The sequence below is a fragment of the Glandiceps talaboti genome, chromosome 19 (genome assembly GCF_964340395.1).
Source record: "Glandiceps talaboti chromosome 19, keGlaTala1.1, whole genome shotgun sequence".
NCBI lineage: Eukaryota > Metazoa > Hemichordata > Enteropneusta > Spengelidae > Glandiceps > Glandiceps talaboti.
Window position 1 is genome coordinate 13,285,591 of NC_135567.1, and position 26,016 is coordinate 13,311,606.

The window sequence follows — 26,016 nt, forward strand, 5'->3', positions numbered from 1 at the left end:
TCTCAGTCAATATTTATCATTGACTGCATTCACACCTATCAGTCAACAACATTCCTTATTGACTGCATTCACACTTATCAGTCAATATCATTTATCATTGACTGCTTTCACACCTATCACTCAGTAACATTTATCATTGACTGCATTCACACATATCAGTCAGTAACATTTATTATTGACTGCATTCACACCTTTCCGTCAGTAACATTTATTATTGACTGCTTTCATACCTATCAGTCAATAACATTCTTTATTGACTTGTCTTACCTAGATGTGCATCCATCCAGGTATGGCCTTCTATCATTTGATCCAACATAGCATAGTAGTCAATATCATTTATTATTGACTGCATTCACACCTATCAGTCAATATCATTTATTATTGACTGCTTTCATACCTATCAGTCAATATCATTTATTAGTGACTTGTCTTACCTAGATGTGCATCCATCCAGGTATGGCCTTCTATCATTTGATCCAACATGGCATAGTAGTGAGTGTTAGCTTCATCTGGCATTACCCATCCACCAGATACAATCTCAAACTGCCCCCTTCCCATAAGTCTGCAAACATAGAACACAGTATTTACTATGAAAATCAGACACAATCTCAGTGTCCCCCTAAGTATGCAAACAAAGAACACAGTATTTACTATGAAAATCAGACACAATCTCAAAGTGTCCCCCTAAGTATGCAAACAAAGAACACAGTATTTACTATGAAAATCAGACACAATCTCAAAGTGTCCCCCTAAGTCTGCAAACAAAGAGTATTTATCATGAAATTCACTCTAGTTTCAACAAAATAATTTAAATCAGCACCCTCATCACAAAACATAGCGAGTATGAAAGATGTGGATAAACAAAATATTATTATTTGAATTATTCATGCGTATCATCATCAGCTGTTATCTTCAGGATTATATGTATCACGCTGAAATTAAGCCGGCAGGCTGAAATCAGCACAGTTGGTTGAAATAAGCACATCTAGCTGAAATCAACATGGCTGAAATCAACATGGCTGGCTGAAATCTACAAACATGGCTGCTGATATCAACATGGCTAGCTGAAATCAACATGGCTAGCTGAAATCAACACGGCTGGCTGAAATCAACATGGCTGGCTGAAATCAACATGGCTGGCTGAAATCAACATGGCTGGCTGAAATCAACATGGCTGGCTGAAATCAACATGGCTAGCTGAAATCAACATGGCTGGCTGAAATCAACATGGCTAGCTGAAATCAACATGCCTGGCTGAAATCTACAACATGGCTGTTGAAATCAACATGGCTAAAATCAACATGGCTGTGGTCTGAGAAATGGTAAGAAACCTAACTCACAACATATCATTTCTCGTTTTGACTCACAACAACAAAATCTGGCTACCACTAGAGGGCGCACTGTACTGTGATATACACACCAATTCACTTACTCTATAAGTTGTTTCTTTTTCCCCATATCTATAGCCTCCCACCATCTTGAGAAATAAGAAATCTCAGCCCAGATAAATTTCCTTGTTCTGTCCTCCAATAACTTGACAACAGCGTTGTTTAAGATATGTTGAGTCTGGTCTCGGAAATACGCCTCAAATGTTTTAATCCATCCTGAGAGTGAAAATATCACAAATATAATTGTGTTAATTGGGAACTTGCAATCCAAACTGGGCATGCTCAGACGCAAAGGACTATGGGATTATCTGTTAGTGAAAATATCACAAAAGATAATTGTGTTAGTTGGGTTGTGAAATGACAAAAGGGCCCTCTTGGCATATTTGTATGACAATAGAATGTGCTTAAAGTTCAGGCTGTAACCGTCGCTGTTCCACTCATGCTTTGCATTGTTTACCTATGTAGTTCAATGGAATGTGGCTAGAATGAGAATTCTGGGTAATGAATGATGTCATGAATGTGGTAAAAGGTCATAACCTAAGGTTGAAAGCTGCCATTTTGTGTGTTTTCATGTATGTACGGCAAATCGTTGTTGTCAATATTTGTTGTCAAGTTCCTCTATTGGAAATGTATTATTAAAATATGTCCATAAATCTTCAATACCTAAATCATTGCATAATTAGTGGTAGCCTGAACGGGCTACCAGCTGCAATTATGGCAGCCCCATGACAAGAATTGGTAGTCTGTGGACATGGGACTATCAGCTACAAATTATGGTAGCCCCACAACAAGAATTGGTAGTCTGTGGACATGGGACTACCAGCTACAAATTATGGTAGCCCCATGACAAGAATTGGTAGTCTGTGGATGTGGGACTACCAGCTGCAAATTATGGTAGCCCCACAACAAGAATTGGTAATCTGTGGACATGGTACTACCAGCTACAAATTATGGTAGCCCCACAACAAGAATTGGTAGTCTGTGGACATGGGACTACCAGCTACAATTTATGGTAGCCCCATGACAAGAATTGGTAGACTGTGGACGTGGGACTACCAGCTGCAAATTATGGTAGCCCCGTGACAAGAATTGGTAGTCTATGGACATGGGACTACCAGCTACAAATTATGGTAGCCCCATGACAAGAATTGGTAGTCTGTGGACATGGGACTATCAGCTACAAATTATGGTAGCCCCATGACAAGAATTTGTAGTCTGTGGACGTGGGACTACCAGCTACAAATTATGGTAGCCCCATGACAAGAATTGGTAGTCTGTGGACGTGGGACTACCAGCTACAAATTATGGTAGCCCCATGACAAGAATTGGTAGTCTGTGGACGTGGGACTACCAGCTACAAATTATGGTAGCCCCACAACAAGAATTGGTAGTCTGTGGACGTGGGACTACCATCTACAAATTATGGTAGCCCCATGACAAGAATTGGTAGTCTGTGGACGTGGGACTACCAGCTATAAATTATGGTAGCCCCATGACAAGAATTGGTAGTCTGTGGACGTGGGACTACCAGCTACAAATTATGGTAGCCCAATGACAAGAATTGGTAGTCTGTGGACGTGGAACTACCAGCTACAAATTATGGTAGCCCCATGACAAGAATTGGTAGTCTGTGGACGCGAGGCGACTGTTAACTTTTAGCCTTATGGGTCTGTGTGTATGTGTACATGTGTGTCTATCATGTATCATATGTATACAAAAAACACAGAAAACAGACAAAATCAAATGTTAGAACTACTCTGGTGACTGTAAATTTGACATACCTGGATCATTATGTGAGTGTGGTACAACAAACACTTGTAAGGGCTCCTTTGCCCACTGTTGTACATTGTAACTGATTTCAAAACCTTGCTTCCAAACCCCTCCATTGGGGTCATCGAACTTTAGAATATCAAAGACGTCCAACATCTGAAAAAATCAACAATAACTTTCTGATTTTCAAATGTATTCTGTATACCTAGTAAAAATAATTCATATTTTGCAGCCATTTTTTAACTGGCAGTAAAGGTTAGGGATTAAGATAAAGAAAAATTACAAAAAAAGAAATGAAAAACAACTTGCTCTGTTCACTGTCAAAACCTGTCATTTGCCTAATATCTCACCTGAAAAGTCTATATCTGTAACATATTTGCATATTATATCACATTTACACCTGCCCATTTGCATAATATCTCACTTGTTACATATTTGCATATCTCAATCATATATGTAATGTATTTGCATACTATATCACATTTACACCTGTATATTTGCATATTATCTCAATCTACATGTTACACATTTGCATAAAATCCAGCAACATATTTGTATCATACCTCACTTTAAGTTACATATTTCCATATCTCATTTTACACCTATTAAAGATCTGCATCACCTTTACCCATGTATCATATTTGCATATTTCACTTTACATGTTATAAATTTGCATAATACTTCACCTTTACATCTGCCGATGTTCCACTTGGAGTATCAGCAAACGTACACTCATCTTGATCGACAACTGCAACAGCTCCGTTAAACTTTTCCATGTCTAAATAATCTGGAGCTGGTTTACGTAGTTCCGGTACATGTACATTAACGTTACCTTGATGCATATTAATGACGTCTGCGTCGTTTCCTTTGTTACCGTCCGCTAACGCTTTGACCGTATCTCGTATTTCATTTATCGTCTCTCTATTCTTTGAAAGACTTTCCTCTAAGTTTTGCAGTTTTACTTCTAACATTGACAACTCATTCTGAAACCAAAGACAGGAAATATTGAGTGTTATTCACATGAATGTTGATACAGGTGACTTTGCCAATGTTGCTGTAAGCAGCACGCATGGCTGGCATTGTTTTCTGAAAATACAGAAATACAGTAGATAAACTATACTATGCACAACACAACCCGGGTTGAACAAAAAATAGGGCATATATATTCTGGTTGTACTACATCACGACAGTGCACATCTGTGTCACGACAACGTGTGTCTATGTTACTGATTCTGCTGTGTTCGAAATATGAGTCAAACCATTCATAATTGTCATTACTTTCCCCGATTTTTCTTTGATATTACTTGGTGCTGGTATAATTATGTTATTCTCCAATATATTTTTTCATTCAGCTGGAAAATACAATGGTTAACACTACACATCAACTTCAAGTGACTTGTAGTGACAATGGCTCCTTAGGTCACTCGTATTTTTCTTGGTTGAATGAAGAAAAATATTTGGGAATAACATCTAAATACACTGAACATGCTATCCTTACTCTGCATTGCGCGCATATTGATGATAGCTACATGTTCTACTTGTTTGCACACATCGATGGGTCGATCACCTACGCAATTCCTCTTGGAACCAGGAAAGCGACTATTTGATGTACCACTGATGCACCAATTTCTTGAGACCCATAAATTTAGTGAACATTCTCCCTATGATTGTACCCTGTTTTGATAGCCAAATTTTGTTGTGAGTCAAAATGAGAAAAACTGGCATTTCTTGTGAGTCACCACATAGTTAGAGATACAAAATATAGGGGACCCCCAAATTGTGGTGCATCACTAGAAATTGTGTACATCAGTGGCACATCAAATTGGCTTAGAGGGCACACTCACCACATAGTAAAAGATAGGGGAACTTCAGATTTTGGTGCATCACTAGAAATTGTGTACATCAGTGGTATATCAAATTGGCTTAGAGGGCACACTCGCCACATAGTAAGAGATAAGGGAATACCAAATTTTGGTGCATCACTAGAAATTGTGTACATCAGTGGCACGTCAAATTAGCTTAGAGGGCACACTCATCACAAAGTAAGAGATAGGGGAACACCAAATTTTGGTGTGTCACTAGAAATTGTGTGCATCAGTGGCACGTCAAATGAGCTTAGAGGGCACACTCGCAACATAGTAAGAGATAAGGGAATACCAAATTTTGGTGCATCACTAGAAATTGTGTGCATCAGTGGCACATCAAATTGCCTTAGAGGGCACACTCGCAACATAGTAAGAGATAAGGGAATACCAAATTTTGGTGCATCACTAGAAATTGTGTGCATCAGTGGCACATCAAATTGCCTTAGAGGGCACACTCACCACATAGTAAGAGATAGGGGAATACCAAATTTTGGTACATCACTAGAAACTGTGTGTGCCAGTGGCACGTCAACTTGGCCTAGAGGGCACACTGACCCCTATCCCTCACTAGTAATACTATGTGGTGACTCACAAGACAGCCTAGTTTTTATCATATTGACTCACAACAATACACTTTGTCTTTCATCAGAGTACACTACTCTCATATGTATGAGTAGACTCTCTCTCAGTCACAGTCCCCGGAACTTCACTTTACTAAAATTAAAGCTAAACGAATTATTTTGTATGTACCGATGCCAGCTAATTAACCGTACTCGAATATTCTTGTACTGAGCACCCTCATCGACCATGATAGAGATAACCATTCATTGACGTGTGACTGCGAAACATCAATTTTAGTAAAGCGAAGCTCCGAGGACTGTGAGAGAGTCTAGTGTATGAGGTACAAGTATCCAAGTACACATTGAAAATAAAGTCATTGACAGTTACTAAAACAAAACTGAAAACTTTACATATGGTTGGACGCATGGACAGACAGAGACCATCATAAGAGGCACCCTCCTCTTTCGGGGGCTAAAAATAAAACTGCACTAATTTTTTTCAGTTGTAAAATATGTATCTAGGTATATTAATTTGTACCAGCAAGATTACACGTTGTACATATGTTAGTAATTGTCTATAATATTCATACAATACATTACATTACTTGCTGAATATGACTTCCCCTACCTTATATAATGTATGTATACATACACGTGTGCATGTACATGCATGTGTATAATTACTCTACACATAGGAATCAAATAAATACATGTATTGCTTACCCTAAACACATGTATCCCCCCACCCCCACCCCCACCCCCTATTTCAAATGAATCAGAAGCAAGCTTTGAACCAGCAAAATTTGGACAGATTTTTAAAAAAAATTTCCTTTTGTGTGTGTGAAACCATTAGAAAGCACTACACTTTTACTGATGAAACTTAAAAGCAATCAATGTGTTGAATACAGATAACGGTAAGCTTCGAAACTGGCAAAGTTTGGACAGACTTAAAAAAAAATTTCCTTTTTGTGTCTGTGAAACTGTTAGAAACCACTAAAAGTAATCAATGTGTTGAATACAGATAACAGTGAATGGGTGGTTATGTATTAAATAAAGAAAACACCAAAATGAACAATCATATATCTCATTGACCATATGGAATATACAAATGTACTATGTATGAGCCATTTAGAACAAAACATGGAAAATATGCTCTGGTCATTCTATGTCACGACAACACGCGCCTATATCATGACAGCACTTGTCTACATCACTGGTTTGAGCACTGTATTTGTAAATAGAGCGTCATATTCATATTTGAATCAGTAATATTTCAGTACAAAAACAGCTTGAATTTTTTATTAGTTTAACATCATTTAAGCATACTCACTTTTGATGCCATTTACTGGTGGGTTTTTTTTTTGTATTTATAACGTTTGCTGGTAGACTGTTCCATACATTTACTATTTTTTATGTAATGAAATATTTTCTATTACTATACCTCAGTTGGTATACATGTATTTGTGTATATTATTAGGCCAAAAAAAAATTGTTTCTGGTCAAGACAGTGTCTAAAATGGTGTGACGACATGAATTTTGGCAGCTTTGAATTCTGTCAAAGTGCTGTACCACAATAGTTTATAGCATCCATATCAAGTACAACCCATAACACCAAAGTAAAGCATTTTCTGAATGTACCACAATCGTTTATAGCATCCATATCAAGTACAACCCATAACACCAAAGTAAAGCATTTTCTGTATGTACCACACTCGTTTATAGCATCCATATCAAGTACAACCCATAACACCAAAGTAAAGCATTTCCTGTATGTACCACAATCATTTATAGCATCCATATCAAGTACAACCCATAACACCAAAGTAAAGCGTTTTCTATATGTACCACAATAGTTTATAGCATTCATATCAAGTGTAAAAGTATACTGTTTCATTTATTAATTGACCCCATGAGAAAGGCCACATGCTAGGCTTGTAAATAAACCAATTGAACAATATACTTTTACTTAATATCTTTATATGAATGTTATAATTGAGTGTAGCACGAAGAGAAAGTGCTATACTTCAGTGTTACTTGTTGTAATGTGAATGCTGTAAAATGAGTGTAGCACATAGAGAAAGTGTTATACTTTAGTGTTACTAGTTGTAATGTGAATGCTGTAAAATGAGTGTAGCACATAGAGAAAGTGTTATACTTTAGTGTTACTAGTTGTAATATGAATGCTGTAAAATGAGTGTAGCACATAGAGAAAGTGCTTTACTTCAGTGTTACTAGTTGTAATATGAATGCTATAAAATGAGTGTAGCACACAGAGAAAGTGCTATGCTTCAGTGTCACTCGTAATATGAATGCTATAAATGAGTGTAGCACATAGAGAAAGTGCTATACTTCAGTGTTACTAGTAGTAATATGAATGCTATAAATGAGTGTAGCACACAAAGTGCTTTACTTCAGTGTTACTGGTTGTAATATGAATCCTATACACGAGTGTAGCACATAGAGAAAGTGCCATACTTCAATGTTACTCATAATAATAATAACAATATGTTTATGGCTTTTCTAGGCCATATGCAAAGTTTACAAATAGTGAAAAATACATCTCTGTCATGATATAGATAGCAAAGTGAGAGACAAATATATTACATAGCATTTACTTTGGAAGTTCTCATCTCCATAGCTTTTACATGTATTTACCAAAATATGTTTTCTGTACAGTGTACCATACCACACTCTCTGAATCTAATGATAGTGTCCTCACAGAAAATAAATAGCTGATTCAAGTTCAAGTGCTTGGGTTTTTTAATCTATTTCGGAAAAACTGCCAATTTTATATTTGACGATACTACCACCATATGGACAATTTTAATCCTACGTGTGGGAATTTCTTTGTTCTAATCGACTGAAAAGTTTTAAATTGTTGACAGTCGAAGTGAATTCAGTTACAATTTACAACTACACACGTGAACCTACGTACATAACTAATGTAATAGTACAATATATTAAATATTAACTGTGAGAACACAATTTGTTTACACATGCCGTCAAAAATTACGACCATAAAAAAAAATTGATCAAAAACTCTTACCTCTTGCAGCTGACCCTGCATACCAGTATTTGTTGTTGCCTGGTCTAAAAGTAAATACATTGAAACGATTGCCACGAAGAACACAGAGGAACCTAAGACAGCATAGTAGCGTCTCATCTTCCTGGTTGTTGATAATCTCATAGGCAGGCAAGATGAGATCACGGAAGTAGATTGTTTTCGTGCGATTTTTATGCCTGGAAAATACCTACTCGCTATTTAAGCGTCACCTGAGAACCACAGATGGTATTGTTAAAGTATAAAATACTAATGTCGACGTACAGATTGCCAAACACGCCATCAAGTAGAACGAAATGAACTCGTACCCTCAGAAACAGACGACATGAGCTGGCAACTGCGCTCTACGTCACAAAATTTGAGGTCAAGAATTATGACGACATTTACTACAGCGGGTTGGCGACGAGAAGAGTCTGCAAAATGGCTAAAGTTTAAGCTTCTTTACTCAAATTGTTATACATTTGAAATTAACGTGTTGTTTTTATTCTGAAACTGCAGTCTAGAAGAAGTATATTCCCCGAAATTGATTGTATTCGGGTGTTTTCAGATGAAGGTCAAAGTTCACATATTGACAACAAGTGTTCAAAATAACTCCCACAATCCAATGCGTTTACTGTGCCGTCGGCACTTTTGGCCTTGCATTATGGGTAAATTAATATCCAGGTCAGAATCTTGGGTACGAGGGGTGTACAACAAGCGTACGACACGAGTATAAAGTTGGCGTCAGATTCAGATTCAGATTCAGCTAGCGTCAGATTCAGCGTCAGATTCAGCGTCAGATAGCGTCAGATCCGAAGACACCCGACGGACTCAATCAACCTGAAATAATACTGTTGAGACTACAGGGAAAGATTCTGCTTCACAGCCTTTTGATGGAAGTTGGAATGTCTCTGCTTGCACAATTTTTAGATTTTAAATTCAAATTTTTAAAAATGACAACATATTAGTATACGTAAACTTAGCTTTTACTGACACCATGTACATTATTGGCAAAGCGTATCAACCAACGAACATACAGTGACTGAACTTGGGGCTATCAATGTCTCGGTTGCAAGTATTTCAACTCTATTTCATATATTTTTTCCCAAATAAAAATTGTGCAAGCAGAGACATTCCAACTTCCATCAAAAGGCTGTGAAGCGGAATCTTTCCCTGTAGTCTCAACAGTATTATTTCAGGTTTCATTGAGTCCGTCGGGTGTCTTCGGATCTGACGCTATCTGACGCTGAATCTGACGCTCAATATGACGCTAGCTGAATCTGAATCTGAATCTGACGCCAACTTTATACTCGTGCGTACGACAGCTCACACAGTTCGTCGGTGTCACCTGCGTTGTGTGTGTCATGCAATGTTGATAATATAAATTCACCATGTCGCACTGTCTTTTACCGATGACGAATGTCTGCTCCGTTAACATGGATGTATAGTGAACGGAAAATGGAGCAATTCTTACAAGAAACGAAAGCAAAATTGGTAAGTTTTATTTTGTGGTTGTTCCGTGTTGCTGTTTAGTATATTTACAAATATTTGCAGTGTAGTGTACTGTATAGAACGTGAGCGGACACTGACTGCTGAGGGGAGGTGTCCGGGGAATACGTCATCCGGGATGTCTCATAACATACAAATAACATACAGTATTCTGGTAATAGCATTGCCGAATGATCTTTATTATAACAATTTTCAAACTACTTAAAATCAGGTTGTCTTTGTACCCATTCGGATGAAAGAGCCAAAATTCGATATTGTAACCAATGTCCGTTTGTACATTTGTACTAATATAACTGTCGAATTATCGGAACATAACTGTTAATAAAATCTATTGTAACTGTCAAATAAGATTAACACGATTCAGATTTTCAAATACAATGAATAATATTGAAACATTAACATGCTAAACTTGAATCATAGAAGAAATCCAAGCAGAAATAATAATTCTAAAATTTTCAAACAGACATGTTCATATTTTAATCAAAATAGAATCACATATTAATTCATTATGTGGGCATATTATTGGATGTATATAAAGTGTAAACATCTATTGCATTTATCTTCAGTGGTAAGCAGTTTAATCAAATTTTTAATTTAATTTACCTCATTTTTAGTCACTACATATTTTTACTAATTACCAGACCGGTACATTGTGTTCATGTACAAGAAGGCATTCTAGTCACTACTTATTTTCACATTTTTGTTTTTCGGTGGGAAAAAAGTGATAAATAAGTCTTTAGTGAAAAATTCCCAGGTTTACTTATAGTAATTCCTTCTTGTACCACGACCAAGGGTTATAATTACTTATGAGTAACCATTGCACCTATTCAGGTCAGTAGACTTTGTCAAATTGCCAGTTTGCTGGCTTTACTCATAGATGGCATAATGGTAAAGGCAGCTATGATATTTACAGTGTGTTTTTATAAGGCAAATCATGAAGAGAGAAATGAAGAAAACTTAAGACAAACACAGACTTGTAGAGTTGGATTACTTATATGTAGGTTGCATGTTTTGGTCAGTACCTCCTTCTCCCTCCCTCCCTCCCCCCCCCCCCATCCCCTTGATAATATGTTAAACTTTTAATATGAGAATTATCGCTTGGAACAACATATGATTTGTAGGAAGCCCAAGGGGAATTTTTTTTCATCAAAACCTACAACCAGTATAAGTTTTTTTACTCTAGATTTTGTCAAATCTGTTAGTATTTCAAAACATTTACCAAAACACACAAGTAATGGTGCAACAACTTGACTCACAGAGTCACAATATGGACAACATAGTGAGACTGGTGACCAGTGTTCCCTCTAGTGATAGCCAACTTTTGTTGTTCTGAACTTCTGGGTCAAAATGATAAAAACTGGGATTTCTTGTAAGTCACTACATAGTTAGCATGAGGGGAACACCAAATTTTGGTGCATCACTAGAAATTGTGTGCGTCATTGGCGTGTCAAATTGGCTAAGTTAGAGGGCACACTGATGACGAAATGATGAGACTGATGACACGTTGTGACTGACTGACTGACGGAAGTATTTTCATCATGTGAGAAGCATGAGACCCATCAAATACCAAAGTTGTAAGTTGAGACATTTATAGCAGTAGTAATAGGTCAAATGGTCATTGAATGAAGATCAGAAGGGGAAACACAGTGGTGTGATTGTTGTACACCAATTATTAGAATTAAATTGCAGTTTGATGAAATTATTAAAACAGCAGTTCAGAATAAACAAGGGGGTGAATGGTATAGCAATTACTAGAATTGTGTTGTAGTCCGGGGTTGCAGTTTGATGAACTTATTACAGCAACAGTTTTGAAAACATCAGAAGGCGTGGATGGTGTTATTGTTGTACAGCAGTTACTAGAATTGTGTTGCAGTTTGATGAAATTATTACAGCAACAGTTTTTGAACAAACATCAGAAGGGGTGGATGGTGTGATTGGTGTACAGCAATTACTAGAGTTGTGTTGCAGTTTGATGAAGTTATTACAGTAAGTTTAAAATGAACATCAGGAGCCAGTCTAGTTTTAAATTAATAACCTTTGTTAGAAATAACATATAGAGGAAATTGAAAATGAATTATCACAATACTAACGTATATGATATTTATATATCAGTGGATTTAATTTGATATTCTTTGTATCCTACATAACTTATAGGCCACATACTTATAACTTATAAGGGGATTGGATGTGGTTCTGGTTTGTTTGTTTGATTTTTTTCAGTACAGTATAATATGTTATGTGCACATAAGACACCCTTAATGAATAATAACACAACACAACACAACACAACACAACACAACACAACACAACACACAACTACATCACAACACAACACAACTACACCACAATATAACACAACACAACACAACACAACACAACTCAATGGAACTCACCACAACACAACTATACTGCGCCACAACACAACACAACACAACACAACACAACTATACCGCACCACATCACAACACAACACATCACAACACAACACAACACAACACAACACAACACAGCATAACATAACATCATTACGTGAAATTATGAATAAATAACACTTACATTGTGTAGGCATTTATTAGTGTGTTTCCATTGTTTTGTAGTGACAACATAACAATTCAAAGTTTACCCATAAATTGACATGTGTAAACATAATTATCAGCTCAACTGAGATTTTAATGGGTTTAAAGGTTGATTCCTATGGTTTTTACAACCCTATTATTGTCATGGAGACTATATTTCATTTCAAAGTCATTATCCACTTGTCATTCCACTTGGGGAAGTTTAAATGACAGCTCACATGGATTAAAACACAAAATAGAAATAAAACTACACAGTACAGTGGTTAAAAGAATTCCATAAACCTAAAAAAATACTACAAAGAAAAGTTAAGAATGACTTTTGTACTGTTGAGAATAGAGACTGGATAGGTGTGATACTTTGTTGTAAAGAAAGTTGGTAACCTTGGATAAAGAATTTCACTGTCAATATTCAAGCAAGACAGAGGATTTTTTCACCCAGAGACTTGGCTTAGTGTAGCATAGATTCAAGCAAGACAGAGATCATATTCTTTCTCCCACAGACTTGTCTTAGTGTAGCATAGAATCAAGCAAGACAGAGATCATATTTTTTTGCCTAGAGATTTGTCTTAGTGTAGCGTAGAATCAAGAAAGACAGAGATCATATTCTTTTGCCTAGAGACTTGTCTTGAGTGTAGCATAGAATCAAGCAAGACAGAGATCATATTCTTTTGCCTAGAGATTTGTCTTAGTGTAGCGTAGAATCAAGAAAGACAGAGATCATATTCTTTCGCCTAGAGACTTGTCTTGAGTGTAGCATAGAATCAAGCAAGACAGAGATCATATTCTTTTGCCTAGAGACTTGGCTTAGTGTAGCATAGCGTCAAGCAAGACAGAGTGAATTCTTTCGCCCCAAGATTTGTCTTAGTGTAGCATAGAATCAAGCAAGACAGAGTGGATTCTTTCGCCCAGAGACTGATAGACATCAGATAGGCTCTGGCAAAACAGACTAACAATTGTAGATGACCTTACAGCATATCAAAAATTATCTGCTGTTATTTCATGTTTGTTAGACCACTGTTATAACATGCAAGAATGTTTATGCCACTAAGATTAGATAGCTCGGCGTTAACCAAGCTGGTGTGTTTCTAAAGGCACATAATGGTGAAGCGTTAGTGTCAGACTGTCAGCCTTGTTTTGTTTAGTGCTATCTGTGCATCTATATCAAGATCTCTGGATACCACATGACAATTTGACATAGTATCTAGACTAACCCTGTGTTAGCATTGAGCTAACGTCCTGGGGAGGTACCCCTAGACTGACCCTGTGTTAGCACTGAGCTAACCTCCCTGGGAGGTACTCATACTACTAAACTAACCCTGTGTTAGCACTGAGCTAACCTCCCTGGGAGGTACTCATACTACTAAACTAACCCTGTGTTAGCAATGAGCTAACCTCCCCAGGAGGTACTCCTAGACTAATCAAAAGGGGGGGGGGGGGTCAAACCTCTAGGTAATGCTTAAAAGATCAAGAGTCAAACATCTACATGAGTCCAGAAAGGGAAGGGTCAAAACTGCAACACATGTATACCCTTGTAACGTCCTCTGCACCCCTACCCCCACCACCACCCCCACCCTAGGACCAGCCTGATTAGATGTTATGCTAACTGGCAAATGTTTCATAAGCTGCCTGTACTTTTACAAGTATAATCTACATGATTGAACTGTTTGTGAAGTTTTAGTAGAATTTCCAGTAGCTGAAAAAAATATTGTTATGTTGTAGTAACACAATCAGTGTTTTAAATCTTAAAAGTCAATAATATTGAAACAGAGAAACTCCCTGGCTTGATAACCTCAACTATAAATTGAGTTTTAAATCTTACAAGTCAATATTATTGAAACAGAGAAACTCCCTGGCTTGATAACCTCAACTATAGATTGATGGGTGGAGTAAAGTATGACTCATTTGAGTGTATTTATTTATTACCTAATTTATGATGTGTTTGTTTTTGAGTCATCATACATAAAATGTTGACAATCTAATCATAATTACCTCAGGTACATGTTATATTTCAATAATGTGAATAAATAGCCAATCAGTTTTGTTTTCAGTATTTTTTATTTTCAATGACTTTTCACCCAGGAACACTGAGGAGAGGAGGGGAGGGGGGAGGCTGGTAGAGTCTTGGTGATTTTTGCATGCATTTTTATACAATATGTTTATGTTTTGATGGTGTAAAGTACTGGAGGAACTCGTTGCAGGTATATTTTACTTCCTGATAGCCCTTAAAATATAGCAGATATATATAACATAATATAATATAATATAATTTATAATTTACATTATATATATATATATATATATATATATATATATATATATATATATATATATATATATATATATATATATATATATATATATATATATATATATATATATATATATATAAATGTAATATCGTAAACCATACAGATCTGACTCAAATATTTCAAAGAGACTGAGCTCCTCATATATATATATATATATATATATATACATATATATATATATATATATATATATATATATATATATATATATATATATATATATATATATATATATATATATATATATATATATATATATATATATATATATATATATATATATATATATATATATATATATATATATATATATATATATCGGAGTTCAAATATATATATATATATATATTTAAGGACGCAATGGTAATTTACATGTACGCAAATGTTGGAAATTGAGAGTGCCCCATTATAGCAGGCTGTACATTGATTTGTCTTTTTTTCATCATATTGGACATTTATTCCAACAATACCCTGTAGCAGTCACATAATAAATTCATATTATTACCATTGTCAATTTTGAGTTGCTGGACTAGATTAGTTAACTAATTCATATCCTCTCACTTTCAGAAATTGTCGATATGGGTGACTAAAGATTCGGTTATATTCAATTCAATAATGAGATGAAAATTGATATTTCTAAATTGATATATGTGTGATTTATCATCAGATTCACTGTGGCTCGTTTTCATCATATTAATCATTTTAATTACTGCACAGTTCAGTAATTACTATAAACCTGGAAATTTTCGCTAAAATCTTATTTTCACTTATTTCTCTGAAAAACAAAATATGAAAATAAGTGGTGACTAAAATGCCTTCTTGTACATGAACACAATGTACCAGTCTGGTAATTAGTAGAAATATGTAGTGACTAAAATGCCTTCTTGTACATGAACACAATGTACCAGTCTGGTAATTAGTAAAAATAAGTAGTGACTAAAATGCCTTCTTGTACATGAACACATTGTACCAGTCTGGTAATTAGTAAAAAATAAGTAGTGACTAAAATGCCTTCTTGTACCAGTCTGGTAACAAGTAAAAATAAGTAGTGACTAAAATGCCTTCTTGTACATGAACACAATAATACCAGTCTGGTAATTAGTAAAAAATAAGTAGTGACTAAAATGCCTTCTTGTACATGAACACAATGTACTAGTCTGGTAACAAGTAAAAATTAGCTTTTGAAAACTTGTTGAAAAACTGTAAAATTGTCAAATTTTCTAGCAGTGAAAATATCTAGGTTTACAGTAAGTGGGATAAGAGGATTTGGTAGCTAATTACATCATAACATAGAATTAAATAAATCCATACACAGACACTGACAGACAGAAATTTAGTCATGTCTACAGCTGTACTTTATCAATTATTATGATGGAATGGATATGTCAAGAGTTCAAAAGAGGTCACACTGATACAACTTTATACAGCAATATTACCCAATCCCATCCCACCCATGGCAAATAGATGGACAGACAGACAGACAACAGATAGACAGACAAACAGACAGACAGACAGAATATTGTCAATGTCTGCATTTGTAACTTGTATGTCATTTATTTATGGACTACTATGTCAGAGTTCAACAGAGGTCACAGTGATACAAGTTTGTGTCAGTCAAAACAGCAATTTTATCCCACCCTATCTTACCCATGGCAAGTAGATAGACATACAGGAAGACAGACACCGACAAACAGACAGACAGACAGACAGACAGACAGACAGACAGAATATTGTCAATGTCTGCAGTTGTAACTTGTGTAACAATTTCTGTGATGGACTACTATGTCGGAGTTCAAATGAGGTCATTGTGATGCAAGTTTGTCTGTCAAAATAGCAAGATTTCTCCTCTGTCATCCCCACCCCCACCCAATAGTAAATAAATCCATACACAGAGAGACAGTCAGATAGACAGACAGATAGACAGACAGACAAACAGATAGACAGACAGACAGTCTTATGTCTCAGACAGTCTGTATTTTGAATTATGCAACTACTGTCATGTGATACTATAGTGTAGATATGCCAGGGGTCAACAGAGGTCAGATTACATGTGTGCAACCAGAGGACATTCATCATCTAGTCTTATCTGGTCTTATGATGGCAAAGTCTGAGATAATATTGGCAGCAATTTGAGTCGGCCATTGCCCCCTCCCTTACCCTGACCTCCCCAACCCCATAGATACCTCCCCCAGCTAGAATGTTTTATTGTATTACATGTCTAAATTAGTAAATACTGTCAACTTGGAAATTTTCGCTGAAGACTTATTTTCGCTAATTTCACTGGAAAACAAAAATGCCAAAATAAATAGTGAATAAAATGTCTTCTTTTACATGAACACAATGTACCAGTCTGGTAATTAGTAAAAATAAGTAGTGACTAAAATGCCTTCTTTTACATGAACACAATGTACCAGTCTGGTAATTAGTAAAAATAAGTAGTGACTAAAATGCCTTCTTGTACATAAATGTACAATGTACCAGTCTGGTAATTAGTAAAAATGAGTCTTTGAGAACTAGCTGAAGACTGTAAAATCGCAAATTTTTCAAGTACCGAAAACCGTGGCTTACAATATTACGGTACACTGATGGTTAGATATTTCACAGTTCAACAAAGGTCATTGTACAAGGCACATAAACATCCATTTGTCCCTTGGTGGCAAAGTTAACCTCAGTCTTCCTTCCTCATTACAGTAAATAGATAAACACAGACAGACATAGACACAGTGTTGGTTATATGTCAGAAGTCAGAAGTCAGGTGATATGTCAGAGGTCAACAGAGGTCACATGTCAATGATACACACGTCCTGCCAATAATGCTGACAAGTTCTCCAAGAAAAAATTCTGTACTTCCTTTAATTAAAATCAAATCCCCTGATAAGTTTGCCATCAAGGGACACATGAATTGATTGATATTTCATTTCATTGCTTTTTTTAACAGCTAAGTTAATTAAAACATAGATCTTGTGTCTGTTGTTTTAATCTGGGTGCCAATATGGTCTCTATTAAATGAAAGAAAGAGAAATCGGAAAGATTCGATGAAGTATAGCCCTAGACTACACTGGTTTAGGCCTTTGAAAAAAATTGTTTGGTTCCGGTTACCCGACTACATCTAGTTTTTCACTGTCGGCCCTAAACTTCATTTTTACGTATTTGAGAAAATAATAATAATAATCGTGAAAATTATGAAGTCTCTCGAGAAATAGTGGATGAGGAAAGTGTATGAGGATAGTAGATGAGATCAACTTAAAAAGACAATCGTTCTTCCAATCTGTAATGGCTGTACTGGTGAGAAAAAACCAATATTGTAGATGATAGAGACCGTCTCGAAAACAATGGAAAACTTATTATTATATATGTTTAACTACTTGAACTAGACACTCACACTTGTATGAAAAAAAAGATCACCCTACCCCGCCTATTCTAAAATTGAGTGTAATCGGAACCACACCATTTTTTATTAGGCCTTAGGCTTCGCATATGGTGAATAAATAAACACACATAGAGTAGGTTTGTTGTGATGTCTACAGTTGGATTACAAATCTCCCAGGTCAATGGCTTTTCTAAACATCTTTCCTTTATAAGGAGTCACGATGGGTGAATGTTAAAGTAGTTGGCTTGGAATCTGCAAGTTGCAAGTAAGAGCTCCATCACAGCCATTTGTTTTTGAATGGCTAGAGTCCTTGTGCAAGATTTGAGCCACGATTGTGCCTCGGTCAACCCAGCTGTATAATTGGGGACCTGGTAGGATAGTGGTTGCAATGTGAATACTTTAATCTTATGCTGATATAATCAGTGTGCCCTCTAATGATAGCCAAATTTGTCAAAATGAGAAAAACTGGCATTTCTTGTGAGTCACCACATAGTAAGAGATAGGGGAACACTAAATTATGATGTGTCACTAGAAATTGTGTGTATCAGTGGTATGTCAAATTGGCTTAGAGGACACACTCATCACAAAGTAAGAGATAGGGGAACACCAAATTTTGGTGTGTCACTAGAAATTGTGTGTGTCAGTGGTGTGTCAAATTGGCTTAGAGGGTACACTCACCACATAGTAAGTGATAGGGGAACACCAAATTATGATGTGTCACTAGAAATTGTGTGCATCAGTGGTATGTCAAATTGGCTTAGAGGACACACTCACCACATAGTAAGAGATAGGGGAACACCAAATTTTGGTGTGTCACTAGAAATTGTGTGTGTCAGTGGTGTGTCAAATTGGCTTAGAGGGCACACTCACCACATAGTAAGAGATAGGGGAACACCAAATTTTGGTGTGTCACTAGAAATTGTGTGTGTCAGTGGTGTGTCAAATTGGCTTAGAGGGTACACTCACCACATAGTAAGTGATAGGGGAACACCAAATTATGATGTGTCACTAGAAATTGTGTGCATCAGTGGTATGTCAAATTGGCTTAGAGGACACACTCACCACATAGTAAGAGATAGGGGAACACCAAATTTTGGTGTGTCACTAGAAATTGTGTGTGTCAGTGGTATGTCAAATTGGCTTAGAGGACACACTCACCACATAGTAAGAGATAGGGGAACACCAAATTTTGGTGTGTCACTAGAAATTGTGTGTGTCAGTGGTATGTCAAATTGGCTTAGAGGGCACACTCACCACATAGTAAGAGATAGGAGAACACCAAATTTTGGTGTGTCACTAGAAATTGTGTGTGTCAGTGGTATGTCAAATTGGCTTAGAGGACACACTCACCACATAGTAAGAGATAGGGGAACACCAAATTTTGGTGTGTCACTAGAAATTGTGTGTGTCAGTGGTATGTCAAATTGGCTTAGAGGGCACACTCACCACATAGTAAGAGATAGGAGAACACCAAATTTTGGTGTGTCACTAGAAATTGTGTGTGTCAGTGGTATGTCAAATTGGCTTAGAGGACACACTCACCACATAGTAAGAGATAGGAGAACACCAAATTTTGGTGTGTCACTAGAAATTGTGTGTGTCAGTGGTATGTCAAATAGAGGGAACACTGCTTATAATGGCTGCAAATTGCAATGTATTGTATGCTCCCCAGGGAGTTGAGGAAATATATAAAGGGTTGTTGTGCTGATATAAATCCGTACCAAGGGTATTAATTGTATTTAAAGTGCTTTGAGCTCAGAGTGAAAAAGCCCTATATAGAAACCAACATTATTATTATTAATAATATTATAATATGAATGGCCTACCTGACTGTGTATTTATTATCAAAACTGTTTTCAAGGTCATTTTTCTATGGAATAATTGACCACACCTCTATGTAGTGCTGATCAATGGTAATGATTGAAATATTGAATAGTGTATGATTTACATTTGCATGCCCAGATTTTTGAACATTCAGAAAATATATTCACATGAATAATTATCAGAATTTAAAAAATTGACATAGATTTATATCATAAATGTCAGATATAATTCAAATATTATGTGAACCAGTGTGCCGTCTAATGATAGCTAAAATTTGTAATGTGTCTTTTATGTGTTATTTTTGTTAATTTGATGTGTTTGTGGTTTTTGTATTTTTTTTCTTGATTTTCATTTTGAAGAGCATGTAATTGCCCATGTTGGTTTTCCAATAAATAAAATATAAATAAATAAATAAATAAATAAATATAAAAAATAAAAAATAAACATTTAAAAAAATAAATAAATAAAAAATAAAGAAATAAAGAAATAAATGTTTAAAAAATAAATAAAAAATAAATAAATATTTTAGAAAATAAATAAATAAAAATAAATAAATAAACATTTAAAAAAATAAAAAAATAAATATATAAATGAAAAATAAATATTTAAAAAAATTAAAACAAATAAATAAACAAACAAATAAATCAATAAATAAATAAATAAGTAAATAAATGAAATAAATTTTTAGTATACTAAATCTGAATGGGGACTGGCCACTGATTATCCCAGCTGTTGCTTTTTGTCACTACGTGTACGTTGTAAATCCCATCACACAGTTTCAGAAATATAGCATGTACCTATAGTGACCAGTCTGTGTCACTTTTAATAAAGATGAGATATGTCCAAGTCCTGTATAGTGTTACTTTGTCCATTGATAATATACACTCACATACTTGTGTCAAACTGTTTAATGAATGTAATCATGTCATAGTACATGACGGTATTTTAATAATGATTTGAATGCCATCCAAGTATTCCATCTCAGTAAATTCCAAAATTTTATTGGAGACCTTTCTGAAGATAAAGTCCCAGTAAAGTAATTATGATTTGAAAAACAGACTTTGATGTAGTAATATTTACCATGAGTCGGTGATCAAGAATTCTAGTTACATAAGTAGCATTTCGCCTGTTCAGATCAACAGACTTTGTGCGATCGGAATTCATCTGTAAATTCTTCTAGATACATTCTGTGAAGCTGCATTGGAAAATACTATTAAAACTTGAAAGTTGAATGAAAATAGATTCCTAAACATTAATCCATAAATTTGGCAGAGACCTGTAGTAAAATACAGCGTTGTTTAGGGAGTACAGGTAAAAATCTAGACTCTCTCACAGTCCCCGGAGTGTCGCATCTGTAAAACACATTCAACATTGTAAGGAGTGCAGGAAGAATACTAGACTCTCTCACAGTCCCCGGAGTGTCGTATCTATAAAACACATTCAACATTGTAAGGAGTGCAGGAAGAATACTAGACTCTTTCATTGTCCTCGGAGCATCACATTGCTAAAAAGTAAAAGGGCTGTTTTGTATGTACCGAAATCTACTGCATAATTGTACTCGTATACATATCCTTGTACTGTGTGCCCGCATCGGTCACATTATGATGTAGGGCTAACTATTTATTGATGTGTGACTGCTATGCTCGGTGTTATCTCAGTGTTATCACAAAGTGCCAGTTATAATGAAACCCATGTATGTGATCTGTGTTCTATATTGAGACTTGATGACATGTACATTTTTGTACATCGTAGTTAAAAATAGGAATTACATAATGAGAGGAAATGTAGCACCTATCTTTGCACTCTCCTGAATACATGAATTGGTAGTTCAGTTATTTGTATCATACTAGCTAGTTTGGTGCTGCAATTAGAAGCAGCATTAGTGCATAAATAAAGAGCTGGTGTTGAGTATTCGGGGGTGGGGTGGGGGGGGGGCTACGCCTCTTATTTGTGCTGTCCTTTGGGGTGTGTTTTCTACCCCTTTGGTCTAAAATGGGATCACTTTTTTTTCGATCTGAAGAGTCCAAAATGGGGTCTACTTTGCATTATTTTTTATTATGGTTGGTCTAAAATGTGATCTATTGTCCTTGACCAAATCATAACTGCCATTAATTGCCCAAAAATGTTGCTTCCTAAGGAAAATGTATTTTGTCTGAACTTTCAGCTTTTAAAAATACCTGTAATAGTCTAAAATGGGGTCTTGATTTTTGCTCAAAGTGGGTCTAAAATGGGGTCAGGGGTTTATAGCACTGGCCACACACGCCTACCAGAGCTGGCCACTGGTACCGCCCCAGGGGGCCACACACCCCTACCAGAGTTGGCCACTGGTATTGCCCCCAGAGAAGTCACATCTTTAGACAACATATACATACATACAATGTGCATGTAGCTGTCCGTCATGTAGCCATATGGATGGCCATATGTTGTACTCAATAATTTGAGAAAAGCCATCAGGCTATATTAAAATACCGTCATGTCACCATCAGGCGTAGAAGGCAGTGATATATATCGGCCCTCGATATCAGTATGCGATTATACTAGTGTTGCGCCGGTGATCGGAGTTTAGATAAGACGTAAGAAAAAAGGCGCGAGCGACTGTCGACAGTCTAGATACTTGTCTGCAAATCATATTGTACTTTTAAATTAAAGAATGTACATAGAATAAATGTTTCATGAATTGAAAAATTCGGAGATAAAACAATGAAAGTTCCTTTTTTCATATTTTGTAGGTTACCAATTGAAAGTTTTATTTATTCCATCAGAAAATGAAAAACACCTGGCTCATACTCATAGTTAACATTAAAGAAATTTCAATATATGATATTATACCATGCATAAGCCAAAAATATGGAATATATCTGGTCGTTCTGTGTCACATTTTAATATCTATTTAGATTTTCATCACAGGCAATTTATTGATATTTGATTTAATAATGAATGAGTTAAAGGGGCACAGGCTGAGTTTAGACGGTTATTAATACAAAATACTTTACATAAAACCATGGCTAAACTAATCAAGTATACCGTTTACAACAATTCATGTAGCTGTTATGTGTCACTTTTTGCCAACCATCCAACTCATGCATTGTTCATGTAATGACAGGAATTTCCTCAGATTTGTTGATACGTACCAACAATTATGTCATCAAATCTTATATATATTATATCTAAATACAAGGATGGAGTTATACCAGTATCAAATAATGAGTGTGCTTCAGTAAGTAGAATACAACATGTAACATTTCATAGGCAACAAAAATTGCATCCAAAAACCATCTAAACTCAGCCTGTGCCCCTTTAATATCTTATTTTACAGGATATAACACTGTAACTTTTGGTCAATAACTGACTTCATTTATACAGAGTTATACAATTGTTATTATAAGGAGTTTTATGTAATACGTGTGAAAAGAACAATTTAATATCTGTTAAGATTTTCATCACAAGCAATTTATTAATATTTGCTTTAATAAATGAGGTGTTAATACCCCATTTTACAGAATAAAGAATTATAACATAAAATAACAAACGACATGATTTATACACATTTATTGTTGTATTGTAAATATGTTTTTAATCTATCTCTGAAGAAAAGAACAATTTAATATCTATTTAGATTTTGATGGCAAGCAATTTATTAATATTCGATTTAATAATAGTAGAGTTGATAGACTATTTTACGGAATAAAGAAGTGTAACATGAAATAATCAACTTGATTCCTAGGTACACAAATGTTGGCATAATGTAAATATGATATTAATCTAATTTTGATAAAAAGAACAATTTAATATCTATTTAGATTTCTAGCACAACCAATTTAATAACTGCGTGAGAGAATAACAAACACAACATATTGCATTTCAACAGTTTCTATGACAACAGCACCAGGTCATTGTGTGTTCTGTGGTGTACTTTTCACAATGTATATTTGTATGTGTATTGTTTTGGGGGTGTGTCTGGTCGTTAACCCCTTCACTGTGAAGTCTAACTCAAAGTCCAATCAATATTACAATTTATACATGATCAACTGATCATATTGCAGCCAACAATAGGCAGTGTTGCAGCCAGAGGGGGTTTTTGGGTCATATGACACACATTATTTGGACCTGACCCACAATTTTGGAAGTGATGGGTCATAGATGACCCACACTAAAATTGTATGCAAATATGTTTAGCAACATGACCACGCCTATAGCAACTGCATAATCATTCAGCAAATATCTACCATGGATCAGCATGCTGGTAAATATTTTTAAATACTGTACAGTTGTGCTGCAACGCCATTGACGCTTTTTTTATAAATATTAATATCCCCCAAAAATTGTATGATGACCCAGAAAAATGAAAGTCTCGGGACACTATGTCCCACTCTTTCAAAAGGCTGGCTGCAACACTGCATATAGCTAAAATGATGTCGGCTTGATGTTTCACACTTGGGACATTATGTTTTTAACACAAAGATAGACATATATATATTTCAACTCTAGACTAACTGGTATAGTGTCTGCTCCCCACTATCAGCACTCTATCCACAGTATTGTACTCTGCACTCCAAGATATTACTTATTATAATGATCTGTGTTATCAACTTTTGCACTCTGATGGCCTTGATTCCTCCTAAGTTCATAAAATTAACTTTGTTTCATGCCAACATTTTCAAGTAGCTCATCAAAGCTGTCACTAGGTATCCACAATTAATTTGATTCCTTGTCACGTTTTCTCTCTTCTTATCTTTTTTAGCTTGACTTTTCCTCCCATGACAAGATCCATGTTGTCATTGGCAACGCTCAGCGCTCTATCACAGTACTCTCAGTGTCTGCAGTCAGTGATATTACTTATCATTATAGACTATATTAATTATTATCTACAACTTTTGTACTCAAAAGTCTTTGTTGACATTAATTTCATTCATCGTTTTTTCTCTTTTTATCTTTTTAGCATGACTTGTCCTCCCATGACAAGATCCATGTTGTCATTGGCAACGAGGCATGTGATTTAGACTCCACAGTATCAGCTGTTACCTATGCCTGGTTTCTAGCAAAGGTAACTACTTGTAGTATATATAAAAAATTACACTGTGATCCCAAATCCTTTGAACTCAGCTTTGTCTAAAATATGACAAAGAAATTTATATTTTAACTTTTATCCAAATATAAAAATCAATACTGTGGTATACAACATACAACATACATGTCAAATTATGTTGTTCAAATATGAAAAATGAATTTTACATTTTAGATTTTATCCTACAAAATTTACACTGTGATACCAAATCCTTTGAATTATACTTGTGTAAAATATGACAAAGAAATTGATATTTTAAATGATTTAACAAATATAAAAATCAAAACTATGATTATGTACAACATACTATACATGTCACATTATGTTGTAATGTTTAAATATGGAAAATAAATATACATTTTAGATTTTATCCAAACAGATTTTTTACACTGGGAAACAATGTATATAGTATACCATGTTTGGAACCAGGAGTTTGTATGAAAAGAAATTTTTTACAATTTATCCAGATTACCAAATTGAAGGCGATCATTTTAAATATTTCCCCGGGTACTCCGGTTTCCTCCTGCACTAAAACTGAACCAAAGGAGCCTATAAATGGAACGAGCACCCGTTGGTTATCCGAGAAATAAATAAAAATACCTTTATTTCCTAAAGTTTCCTTTCCCTCAAATTAGGTTATCTGGATAAAATAACATGTAAGGTCAAATAAATGTTTTCATACAAACTCCTGGTTCCAAACATAATAGTATACATTGTATCCCAGTTTAAACAATTTTGTT

The 26,016-nt window shown here is 35.3% G+C and overlaps 2 protein-coding genes across 2 annotated transcripts in view; one reads left to right on the forward strand and one right to left on the reverse strand.

Moving 5' to 3' along the window:
• Nucleotides 1-8,963, reverse strand: part of LOC144449950 (alpha-mannosidase 2-like) — a 29,305-nt gene extending 20,342 nt beyond the window's left edge. Inside the window, exons 1-5 of the mRNA XM_078140508.1 lie at nt 8,630-8,963; nt 3,845-4,141; nt 3,170-3,314; nt 1,433-1,604; nt 435-562 (exon numbers count right to left, since the gene is read on the reverse strand). Coding sequence (XP_077996634.1) covers nt 435-562; nt 1,433-1,604; nt 3,170-3,314; nt 3,845-4,141; nt 8,630-8,770 — 883 coding nt within the window. The 5' untranslated portion in view covers nt 8,771-8,963. The remainder of the gene's footprint in view (nt 1-434; nt 563-1,432; nt 1,605-3,169; nt 3,315-3,844; nt 4,142-8,629) is intronic.
• Nucleotides 8,964-9,960: 997 nt separating this feature from the next.
• The window catches only part of LOC144450158 (uncharacterized), a 52,469-nt gene continuing 36,413 nt past the window's right edge, over nt 9,961-26,016 (forward strand). The window contains exons 1-2 of the mRNA XM_078140733.1: nt 9,961-10,117; nt 25,151-25,255. Of these exons, the coding sequence (XP_077996859.1) occupies nt 10,043-10,117; nt 25,151-25,255 (180 nt within the window). The 5' untranslated portion in view covers nt 9,961-10,042. The remainder of the gene's footprint in view (nt 10,118-25,150; nt 25,256-26,016) is intronic.